Source organism: Ictidomys tridecemlineatus, chromosome 1, assembly GCF_052094955.1.
Source record: "Ictidomys tridecemlineatus isolate mIctTri1 chromosome 1, mIctTri1.hap1, whole genome shotgun sequence".
NCBI classification, from domain to species: Eukaryota; Metazoa; Chordata; class Mammalia; order Rodentia; family Sciuridae; genus Ictidomys; species Ictidomys tridecemlineatus.
In genome coordinates, this window is record NC_135477.1 from 12,837,532 (window position 1) to 12,849,817 (window position 12,286).

General features: G+C 40.4%; 1 protein-coding gene across 7 annotated transcripts in view; it reads left to right on the forward strand.

Annotated features, from left to right (window-relative positions):
* The window catches only part of Shtn1 (shootin 1), a 99,509-nt gene that overhangs the window by 77,841 nt on the left and 9,382 nt on the right, over positions 1 to 12,286 (forward strand). For 4 of the 7 annotated variants that reach the window (XR_013436659.1, XM_078043794.1, XM_078043654.1 and 1 more), the window contains one exon: positions 2,262 to 2,454. The exons of 1 other annotated variant lie outside the window; for it this stretch is intronic. Coding sequence is in view for 4 of the 6 variants with exons in the window: in XM_078043794.1 (XP_077899920.1) it covers positions 2,262 to 2,454 (193 nt within the window). In the remaining 2 variants the exon portion in view is untranslated. Of the gene's footprint in view, positions 1 to 2,261; positions 2,455 to 12,286 lie in introns of those variants that run through there. 2 more of the 7 variants (XR_013436700.1, XM_078043837.1) reach the window with 1 other exon arrangement.

The window sequence follows — 12,286 nt, forward strand, 5'->3', positions numbered from 1 at the left end:
TGATTATATTTCACCAGTGTCCAAATAGTCAATGTATCACTTGAGGGAAGTTAGAGTTAATGATATAAATTCAGTAGAACCACTAATAACATGAATAGAGAAATAAGAACTATCATTGGTGAGGTGAAGTGGAGATATACTGAGAGAGTGACTTGTAATTGAACAGAAATTTTCTTTGAGCTTCCTAATAGCCAAGGGAAAAGGAAACAACAGACTGGCAAGCTCTCTTCATCCAAATGAAATCATTCCATTGTGGTGCAGACATTTTCCTTGCATCAGTCTGGAAGAGGCATTTACTCCCTGCATCTTTTTCTAGAGGTCATGGACTGGCAAACTGTAAAGTTCCAGGGAAGAGATTGAAGAAGCAGCCGAAGCCTGGCAGCTGCGTGGCAGGGGTCAAATGACAGAGCTGAGGTCTTGGATTGATTTGTGCCTCTGGTGCAGAGAAGTCTTTGACATTGTTTGCTTCTGCACACAAAATCATACAGAAAAGTAGATGGGAGGACACCCTGGACAAAGGAAGTGTCAAAAGGGAGGTGGTCCAGACTGGGCAGGACTCAGATCCTGGGTTGGAGGGTGTCGCCCCAACAGCCAGGCATGCACCGTTGTTTCTTGAGTTTTTCTTCTGGTGCTGAGTGATGTTCCCCTGCTTTCCTTAGCCTTGGAGCCTGCCAAACTGATGACTTAAAGATCAGCCAGTGCCTCTTAGAGAGCATGGGTTGGCTCAAGCAGGGTGCAGCAATAATAATCTCAAACATCGTGCATTTTTTAAAATTTCTTTTTGTATGTAAGAAAAATAAGAGCTCTGGCTCAGCTCACTACTCTCCCTCCTTTTGATTTGGCTTCAGTTGCAGAACAAGCAGCAGGGTTGGTGTGTTCAGAAACGCATCACGCCTTCCCACAAGGGCAGATTGTTTCAAGCTATCTAGGGCTGAAGTCATCAGTTACCCGGAGGCAGAAGAGAGCTGCTCTGCAGAAAGTCTGGATTCAGCTTCTTTTCTGTGTTTCCAGGAGCTAGCGCTCTGGGTCTTTCTGCCCTTCTCTTTTTACTCTCACACCCCTGCAACACAAGGCTTAACAGAGCCAAAAGGAAAAGGCTTTTTCAATCTGAATATTCAGTAGTGTCACCAACCGTCTGCCCAAATGGTTCAGATGAAATATGTAAGGAAGTTACACACCAGTGCTTTGTGGGCTGGCACTCTCTCCAGTCCAGAGGGTTGTGTCTCCCAGGCAAATTTTTAGCCAAATTTAAGAATAAAATTCCAGAGGTAAATATTAATAACCAAGGATGAGCTAGCATTTTAGACTGTACCTACCAGAAGCTTCCATCTTGAGAGATGATCTGACATCTCTTATGGATATGGAGACTCCCAAATTATGTCCTCCTCTTAGTATTACCTTTCAAGGTTGTTCTCAAACAAATTTTTAGAAATTGTCATTGAATTTTCATATCTATGGCTTATCTCATAAATCTCTTTGTTTCAAAAGCATGCCTTCTGAAGTTTCAGGAAAGACATACTGGAAGTTTGCTTTAAGGAAAAATTGCCTTGGATACAGTCTTCCTATAGAAAGACAGAAGGAAACCAGGATGAGGTGTTGTTCACATGCCCAGCAGTTTTAGACCAGTTTGCCAGTAATTTCAATAACAAGCCCTATTGTAGTTGTTAAATGCCATCCCAAAGAACAGAAAAGTCTAAAAGGTAAACAGCCAAACCCTTTGCCTCTTAATTTTCATAATCCTGTGTCTGTATTTTAAGAGGCAATAAATCCACTTACTTCTCATTCACATTAAAATGAAAATGTTCATAAAAGCTGTTTAATGCTCAAGAAGCCTTCATGAGCCTTTTAAAAAGAGCCTTTTGACATCGTTCCATTTTCCATGTAAAACACAGAGCCAAGTTTTGGGAAGAATTAACTCTTGAAAGGCAAGATGGCTTGGGCAGGGCTGCCAGAAAGCCATATTCTGGGGACAGAAAAGAGTTTTCGAAGTTCCAGGGCCACTGGGGACTCTGGTCCGCGAGGGAGCCATGGTTGGGGTTTATGGTTTCCCAGAGCTCTGTGCACAATTCCTCAGCGTGTCCCTGGTACTTTGAAAAGCAGCAGCTGATTTCCAGTAGGAACACTTTCAGCATGCTCTTGAAATTTTTTAACCAACTTGTCCTTTTCACTTCTTGAGGGTTTTCACCTAATCTGTTTTTCAGTACCATATTAATAAGCATCACACGGAATAATTAAACTTGAGGTATGTGTTTGGTTTTAAGGTCCTACCGGGATATTAGCCACCTCAGAGTCCAAATCCATGCCAGTGTTGGGTTCTGTATCCAGTGTAACAAAAACAGCCTTGACCAAGAAAACTCTGGAGGCAGAATTCAACAGTTCGTCCCCCCTAACACCTGAGCCAGGTGAAGGGCCCCGTAAATTGGAAGGATGCACAAGTTCCAAGGTTACGTTTCAGTAAGTAACGATGCTCTTTACTAAGTAGTATATAGAAGAATCTGTAATGACTAACTTGTGTTTCTTTGGTTTGTTTCTCTTCAGAGAGGTTTTGATTTGGCTAGACAGTTCTCTTCCTCCTTCCTTTGATGAGCCAACTTTTGCTTCTAAGCACCTGCCCCAGAGCTCTCCTTCAGATCCAGAGCAAATACCATGTCTAAAGGGAATTCCTTCCCTAAACTGGTTTGGCAACAGGTTCTTTTTCTACACAAAGAATTGACCTGGCTGATACTCAAATTCCGTATCAGGAGACACCTAGTCCTTCAAAGTTAAATGTTAGGTTCATCTGTCTTTCATGGTTCCTGAGCAACCGGAGAAGGTGCTAGATCTTGCAGAAGCCACTTTGAAGCATTCTTTTGTACAGACGTATTTCCTGGTCCTCTGTGAAAGATGTGCCTCCACCCTGCTGTATCCTGGGATGAAAACATCCTATGTAAGGAGTCGTGTACGCAGACTGGCTCCAAAGTGACACTTTGTCAGTGAGTTCTCGTGGAAGATCAATTTGTTTTATAACAATGGCAAGCTCTTTTTGAAATTAGTCTACACTTTTGCTTTAGTTCTCTTGCCAGGATGTCAGCTAGTTTGTCAGCTGAAGAAAAGGAAGAGGTGAGGCAAATCAGATCACCCGAATATTGTAATCGCAGTTAATTAAACCTCTGATTTCCTGTTCTGTCAAGAGAGAAAGAGCCCCTTTTTTTGTAGCTTTAGCTGTCTTAGCTTAAAAGGTGAAACCTGGACAAATGAAGTTGAAATTCAATTTGGATCTATTTTTGCCAACTGGTATTTTCTTCCTCTCTTTGCATTTCTCTCATTGGTGCTATTAACTCCCCCCCCCTCTTTTGGAATGAATGGCCTTCCTTGCTGATTTACAGTTTTATCTAATTTCATTGTGTTTAAAAGCACATTTTCTCCTGCAGTCGTATATTTCCTTTCTTTTGACTGGAGTCATTTGCACAGTTCTAACAGAAAGATGATCTATATTCACTCTTCATCTTTCCTATTAAATTTGTTTAACACCTAATTTGACATCAACAGTCTGGCTACATTTGAACCAATACCTAGACACAAAAGCAATTTAGCTGAGACAAGTTAGTTTCTGAGAAATGCTTCAGTGTGTGTGTATAGATTTTTTTTTCCTTTACCATTTTACACAGATAATCTTAATCAGAAAATACTGCAACTCCTTCTTCCTTTTGTCTGCCTTTTATTCTCCAAAAGTAAGTGGAAATTACATTTCCAAGAAAGGAAATGAAATAATTGCAGGCCCAAGGTCTGCAAAATGTGTGTTGAATTGACAGTGAAAAGGATCCATGTGTTGACAGACACAGTTGTTAGATGCCATAAAGGCCGATGTGAAGCTCAATTTATTTCTCATCTTGCTCGTTCAATGACTGCTTAAGGGACACATTTCAATTTAATTTATCCACTTAAAGCACTAATACAAATACTCTGTGCTGCTGTATTAACTTTTAAACTTTGTAACCTAATGCTTGATTATTCAGTTCTTGACATTCTGTAGCTGAAATAACTACTGCCACCTATTTTCATATTGACAGGCGTTCAGCAAATAAGAGTACCTTTCTGAGAACTCCGTTCCCTCAATACAGCTAGACCAAAGGAATCAGAGGATTTGGGGTATCTACAGGGCAATTATTCGTTTCCTAGACAGGCACTCTTCATTCATCTGTGTGTAGATTAGCAGTGTAATGACTCAGAGTTTAACTTAATGTAGTTACCTGCAGGCTTTAAAAGTAAAAACTCATGTTATTTGTTAGGATCTCTTGAAACCAGGAACGAGAAGGGTTATTTCCAGGGCTGCTTCTGGCTGGCTCTGCTATACTAATATGTATTGTGACACCACCACATTGTCCCGCCTTATGGACTTGAACTAGCAAAGCACTAGGAAGTCAGGACAGCAATTAAAAAACGAAATGTTCCTTTACTTTTTAAAAAGCAATTTCACACCCAAGGATTGCACTTTGGTTTAGATCAGTGGCAAGACCACCGTGGCTTTTCAGGTGCGTGCACCTTCTGCCCTTGACAGGAGTCAGGGTCAAGGGTGCCTGCCAGTCAGTGGGGCCTCTGGTACACACATCTTTCCCCAGCATGTGTGTGTGTGCCCCTTACCTACCCTTCATCACTCACCCTCCTGCTCTCCTCTCCTCTCTCCAGTTTGGCCTCTTTGGCCAGGTCCCATTCCCCACTGGGCCCTTTGCTTGTGTGGTCTCCTCTGCCTAGCACACTTTGCCCAGACCTGCCTGGCCCACCCACTCACCTCTGTCAGCTCTGTGCTTGGGCCCCATCTTCTCATGCAGTCTCCTGGCCACCTGCTTACCTGTAGCCCCTCTTCCTCCAAACTCTGGTTGCCCACCCCGCCTGCTGGCAGGTGTCACCTGCTGGTTTTCTCTACACAGATTCTCTTCATTGTTCACTTTTTCTCTCCCTGCACTGAAGTGTAAGCTCAGTGGACTTTTAGGGACTTTTTGGTTTGATTTGTTCTCTGGTTTTCTCAAACACCAGTAGGCTCTCAAGTGAATGGGTGAGCACGTTTTTTTTAATATGAATAAAACAATGGATGGCTCAGATAGACAGGAAAGTTTGCTAATCAACCAGAAAGTTTTCCAGCGTGAAGGTAGTCATAAAGGTGTTTTCTGTGTAAGGTCTTCACTTACCCAGAAAATTGAATAACTTCAAACTCTGCCTGGAAATTTTTTTCCTTTCAATAAGTTCCTAAAATCAATACATGTGTGCTCCCCATGTAAGTAATTCTTGTGTGAAAATTATGTGTCAGATACATATTGGTTTATTTCCTAAGGACCGATGACAAATCAAGAGACACTCTTAATACTTAATTACAAAGATTAATTAGAATCAGTATTCTTGTCTCCAGTATAAGCAAAGCAAGGTTTGGGGGTGTTTTTGTTGTTGTTGTTGTTGTTTTGAAACAAGAAGATAAAAGATAATCAGAGCATGGAAATCTATTTTTTCTGTTTCTGTTTTAATAATAACTTTTAAAATATAACGTCCTATTATTTCCAGTAAGTATATATATACTACGTAGTCATGATTTCTTAAATCTCAGGGTGAATTTAAATTTTATTAACTTTGAGTGGCTGTAATGCAGATGGGAATTATGCTCGCAACCTCCTTTTATGTTTGGATGGGTGAAGAGTCAGCTCTGCAATGAACAGGGTTTACACCTAATTTTTGCTTTTGTGCTCTTTTCCCTGACACTGTTAAAATCTGATAATCCAATGATGTTAAAATGTAGTAAATTCTTTGATTCAGGCTATTCAGTGGGTGAGATGGTCAGATTAAAAGAGGGGAAGTTCTAAATTACAGAATTTTTAAAAGAAACTATCTTTTGGGGTCTAGGGTTTAACTCAGGGCAGAGCACTTGCGTGATCCCCAGTGTGGCGAAAAGAAACTATCTTATTACTTTCAGGCAGCTATAATACCTGAAAATAGGCTATCCAAGTGTTGCATAGTCTGAAAAACTAGAATGGTAGTGTCTTCATTAACAAAAGCCTGGGAGAAAGGGGACTCAACAAAGAAACAGTGTGATCAGTTTTCTAAACCTGGCCTTTTCCACCTCTGCTCAGGGTGGCAGATCAGATAGACTAGTGTTCAGATCTCACATCTACTATTCACTGTCTTTGACCTTGACAAATTATTTAATCTATGACTTAGTTTCTCTTACATAAATTGTGTTTGGTAACCTCCGCCCTGCATGGTTGTCGTTTAAATCAGATAATATATGAAAAGTATTTTAGTACATTCCTATCTTAAAATTCTAATGCTGGGATAATGGATCACCAAGGACAAGAGTTAGAGCTGAAAGCTAAGATACCGGAGACTTTGGTCAATGTGGGCCAGGTGACCTTGGACAAGTCTTAGTGAATGGGTATGGTGCTGGGGATGGAACCACAGGACTGGCGCATGCCAGGCAGGGGCTCTGCTGCCATGCCACCCCACAGCCATGGATGTCACTCATGTCTTGTTTCCCGTTTGTTGTGTTCCTCATGCTCTGATATTGAGTCTGCTGAGTCCCTTTTGGTTCCTCCAAATTCCTAACAAACGTGGTTGCTTGGTAGAAATGTTCAATTAGAAACAAGATTTAAGTACATATTTTCTGCCTGCAACCTTGTTTCATTACTTTATAAACTTACTGTAAAACACACACAAACCTAGAAGTGTAAAATAATTAATATTTAAGTTAAATGATCAGAACTCACAGGGTTCACACCTAAGTCCTATTCAAATTACTGTTGTCCCAAGTGCTTTTAGACCTGTTTGGGTTAGAAACACCTGGTCTCAGAGGAAATAATTTTCTATCTGACTATTTTGGGGTAGAAAAAGTAGAAGAGAAGGAAAGACCACTTCAGAGCCATTCTTGGTCCTATAAGAGACTTAGTTAAGTACTTATTTGCATCAAAAAATGTTGTCTCCCATTTTAATTACCACTGACTATTCAACATGTTTCCAAAAGACTTTGGCTTTTGAAAGTGGATTTAATTTAGGGGAGTAACCATCAGTTTTCCACCTTTGCTGGCATGTATGTGGTTTATTGTGACACAGACACCTGATCAAACTCCCAGCAACATACACAGAATGCCACGCAGCACAGTCAGGCTGAACCTGGCTCTGGGTAGCCTTCCTGCTTTCACTCAGGTTGCCTAGTCCCACGTGCCTACGCACTGGCACATTGACTGGTGGGCAAGGAAGAGATTAGTATTTCAGAAATAGAAGCACAGGCTGAACAATAACTAAGAAAACCCAGTGGACTTAGATGTGGGTGACCTTTGTCTTCCATTTTAATCCTATGCAAGATCCTGAAACTCTGTTATCAACAGAATGCATAAGTCTGATGTTCTTGATTGATGTAGCCACAATAAATTAGAAAAACTCTACAGCATTAGAGCATGTGAGCTCAGCACAGTGTGCATGTGCTAGAAGTAAATATTTTCTCTATTGTTCACCCATATATAGTCATAGTAAAACAGTATACATCCAAGAGGAAATGTGCTGGACTTGTAGCAGGTAGGAGGTATTTGTTGATTAGAGACAGAGACTATGGGCAATAGAACAGGCTTCTAGTTTGGAAGTTTGGGATTTGGGAATTTGCTTCCATGATGGTTTGTTGTTGTCACTGTATTTCACTAAAGTTTATTAAGCCAGGCATTTTCTTGTGTTTTTTTAATTCTCCCAAACTTATAGATTAGATGTTATCCCTGTGTCACAAATGAGGAAACTGAGGCTCAGTGGGATAAACAGCTTGCACAGAATGATACTCCTAATTGATAGTTGGGTCGGATAGCATATGAACCTTTTTTATTCTGTCTCCCGAGCCCATACTTTTTGAGCTATAGCATTCTGAGTATTAAGAGCTTGAGGAAGGGTAGAGGAGCAAATGATCAAAAGCTTTCTCCTCAAGGAAGCAGGGATTCTGCACAATTACGTCACTTCCTTGGCCTTGTAATACATCCTGCCCTCGGATCCTCCACACAAATGGGTAGTATCCTCCTCCTTTGCTCCTCCCCCTCCTAAGGCTGGTCTAAGCAATGAAAAGGTCACCTTCAAAACCAAGATTTCTGAAAAGGAGAGCCAATCTGAATTAGCAAGATAATTGGGAAGAGATCATTTTAACATTTTTTGTGCCAAATACCCAGTGAAGAGGCATGCTTCCAAATGAACTTTGGAAATTAGCCTAAGCTACTTTAGTCCTCAGTGTGTGTTTCATTTACACCTTTTTTATTTTATTGGCTGCTTCAAACATGTCAAAGAATAGTTTATTTCTAGAAGTCAAATACTTTGAAACTGTCTGGCTCTAATCATTGGATTAGGAAGGTGCTTTAAGGTGCATCACTATCTGTGAATCTACTTGTTTTAAAAACATATATTCTAAAGCCCCACATAAATTTGATCATTGTGTCCACTTTGCACTGTGCCCTTTTGAGAGAGCACTGTGTTTGGTCCCATTACTGAGTAAGTCCTTCAAGTTTGTGCTTCATTGTCCTCTGACCCTGAGGTTTAGGACACCTTATCAAGAGGCAGGACAGATGGGCCTGCAGCATGGAAAGAACGGCGCTGACCGTAGAGCTTTCTGCCTCACGGTTGGCCAGAGCTGGGGTGTTTTGTGGTGTTGCTATCTTGCTTTTTGTCTCTGAAACTGTCATCTGGAGGTGGCCTGGCTCTTCTCAGTTGAGCTTTTTCATCCATATCCACATTTTCCACTAATGATTCTTAGCAGTTACAATTCAACAAGGTGGTCAGCCTCAAGATGATTTTCCAAAAGGGAGAGCCCCTGTCCAGGGAGCTAGGTTCTCCTGTACCCGTGTGATGTGAGGGTTCCCAGCCCCGTCCTCTTCTCCCCCCGTCACTCTCAAAGGTCCTCTTGAGGCCCACTTGCCAGAGGCTCTTCCAGTTAACATTTCTCTAATTTACCACCTTCCCTTCCGCCCCATGTGCCCCCAAACTGTAGGCTTCACCAAGTGCTTTTCAATTTCCTTTTAAACCACCAGGCAGTTAGCTTGCTTTTTTGTTTAGGGGGTCAAAAGAGGTCACATCCTGCCCTAGGATAATTTAAAAAACAAAAACCCATGTAGCAATTAGAGGACTTCAATTTCCATAGAAAAATGTCCCATTTCCAGTGAAACCATTTTTATTTTAATTCACCTTTAATTTCTGTATCTATGGTCTCTCTAAATAACATGTGACTTTTGGCCCCACACAAATTTATTTTTGTAAGAGTTCATCTTTTTGGGGTCACTTAGTGAATACCAAAGGGTAGCCGATAAAACAGAAATTTTAGATGTCTCATGGTTTGTGTGACCAATCAAACATTTCCATGAAAAAAAAAATCTAATTGCCTTTCAGGTTTTTAATTAAAAGTGGGATTGATTTGTCATTGTTTGACCTCTACCTGGCCCTTCAGTTTTATTCATTCTTTTCAGTGTGTTGCTAACACAGAAAAATGAACTGGAAAGTCCTGTATTTTAAGTTGGAGCTTTTGAAAGATATTAGCAAATAGAAATTGAGATTCTTAATTTTCTCTTAGGGAAACTTGGCATAAAATCATTCTCTCCAGTGTTGCTTTTAGCTGAAAATTAATTTTGTTGGCCAAATAACCATTTTTACAGAGAGGTTTAGGTCCCCATTTTGTTCAGTTGGAGACCAGGGAAGTTGTAGCTCTGCATTGGAAGGATTGGTTTTCCTCCTGTTATTCCCAGCCCTTCCATTTTCCTCATCACTTCCTATTTCCTTCTGTCCTGCATGGCAGGAAGTGGGGAGGCACCTTCCTGGTACTTAGTAAACATTTATTTCCTCAGAAGGTCCGCCAGCCCGCAGAATGAAGCACATGGACTTTGCTGCTTAATCTGATGCTCTTAAACAATTAAAGGATTTGCTGTGCTCTCGCCTGTAATCTCAGTACTGCTGAATTGTGTACTGACGCTGCAGGAAGCAGCCCTGTTCAGCCAAGCACCACTACAATGGTTCTCCATGTGGCCTGTACATGGACAATTAAGTTTTAACAACAAAATTAGCAGAACAACTGGATGTTCTGGAAGTTGAGATCCCCTCACTTAGTCTTTTCTTCCTCCCCCCCAAGGAGTTATCCTGTGGGCTGCCGGAAAGATCAGCAGCCGGTATTGTCTTCCACGTGTGTGTTTCGAGGTGCTGTGTAGACAGCAGCTCCTTGCAGATTAGCGGTTGAGGATGTGTTACAGCAAGTGTGAAAGTGGCTGGTAAATGCTGCCCAGTAAATCTGGAAGTCACCCTCACCCTGCTGCTGAGTAACTCAGTTCTCCCCGAGAATTAACTGCCTTGCAGACTCAAGCACCTACGATTTCACAAGACTTTGTATAAAATGTATCATTTGCTTTTGGTACTTTGTAGTTTTTTTAAACCAATTTTCAATAGTCTTTACAGTATTTATGTTTCTTTTTATTTGTATGTAGTAAGTCATTTTAAAAACTTATTCAAACAGAAGTAGCCCACTAGAGCGAAAGGAATTTCAGATCTCAGCATAAATTTACCTAACTTTTCAAGCTGATCAACACCATTTCATTGGGCATATACTTTATCATTTCACATAAGTATATGAAAAGTGGCCAACTGAGTTTTTGTGAGTTTCCATCTTAAAACAGAGTTTGAAGTATAGAATATGAATTAAAAGAAAAATTATAATTAAAAAAATTATCTTGAAAATACAAGCATTTTTTTGTGTACCTGGCAGCTTTTTTAGGAGCCAGTGTCATGTGTGGCTTTGTTTCAGCCCTGTTAGCACCCCACCCCCGACTTTTTTTTTTTTTTTTTTTTTTTTTTTGGTGGTGTTGGGGATCAGACTAGAGTCCTGCACACTGGGCAAGCACTCCACCATGAGCTACATGCCTAGACCAACACTCGGCTTTTAATATCTTGGATCTTGATGTATTTTTCATGCTGACTTAAAGTTGTGCAGAATTATAGAAAGCTAAAAAAGTAGCCTCTAAAAAGTATCGCAAGTGTCCCATAACCTTTGCCTGAGCTAAAACCAGTTACTTGTCTCATTATCAGAGTTGCTTTTGCTGATGAGGATGGTCCAGTTTCAGAATCTATAAATGTCTGCGGTCCATGTAACAAAAGAGGAAGAAAAGAACTGGTACAGGCTTTGTAGTGTGCCCCGGGCTCTGGGATGTAAGCCCAAGGCTGGGATGCCTGCATGGCAGTCACCAAACGAAAGGAAATATTTCTGAGTTGGGGACACAGGGGGTCCTTGTTCAGCCATTTTTATCTGTGTTCCAAGGAACTCTTGTTAATCTTGAGGGCAAATCATTTTTAAAAGCTGTTAGGTTTTTAAACAGTCATATTCTGTTGAACAACATTGCTATTTATAAATAAAAATTATGTATTTTTATTTATTTTCCCTGCAAATAAACAGAACTGAATTGAAAAAGTAGTATACATCTTAAGCTGAAAGAGATTTTTTTTTGGTAGTTGTAGATGGACAGCATGCCTTTATTTTATTTGTTTATTTTTATGTGGTGCTGAGGATCGAACCCAGTGCCTCACATATGCTAGGCAAGTGCTCTGCCACTGAGCTACAACCCCAGCCCTAAAAGAGATTTTTTAAAGTACACAAAGCCAAAGAAACCAAGCTTTGTTCTGCCTCCTTTGTAAGTACTAGAACTGATAGAATTTCAGTTTGAAATTTTTATGTTTATGTTTGAAACATTATTTTGTAAAATTTTAGACAGGTATGGGAGAAGCTCCTACAAAATAGAGTTTGAGAAAGAAGTAATAAAAACTATCCCAGTTGTAATGCCACTTCTGTTCACTGCTCTAAGATCTGTAAAAGGCTTAAAAAACAAAAAAAAAGTAAGACTTATTTTTACACTAGGGAAAGTAGAAAGCTGACTTCCTCTTTGGAGTTTTCCCAGGAAACTACTTTGTAAAGACAAATTTAAATCTTTCTGTTTTCTGGCCTTGAAGGTGGTAAATATGATTGTGGTTTTATCCATTTTTATTGAAAATGAAACAGAGTTCAGACCGTCCGGCTGTGCGTCATTTGTTGGATGGCTGCCACAGACTAATGCAGACGTCCCACTGGGAGACCAGAGAAGAGCTATACTTTGATTCACCAGATTGTGTTAAATAGTCCAGCTGTTGCGATTTGAAAGATAGTTACCTCAGAAGTGAAATAAAAATGAACTTGGCATTTATGCCTCAAACCATTTTTATACTGTTTGGCAATCAGCTTTTCAGAGGTAGCATTTTATAAAATAACTCTCACCGCTTAAAAGTTTCATTCACT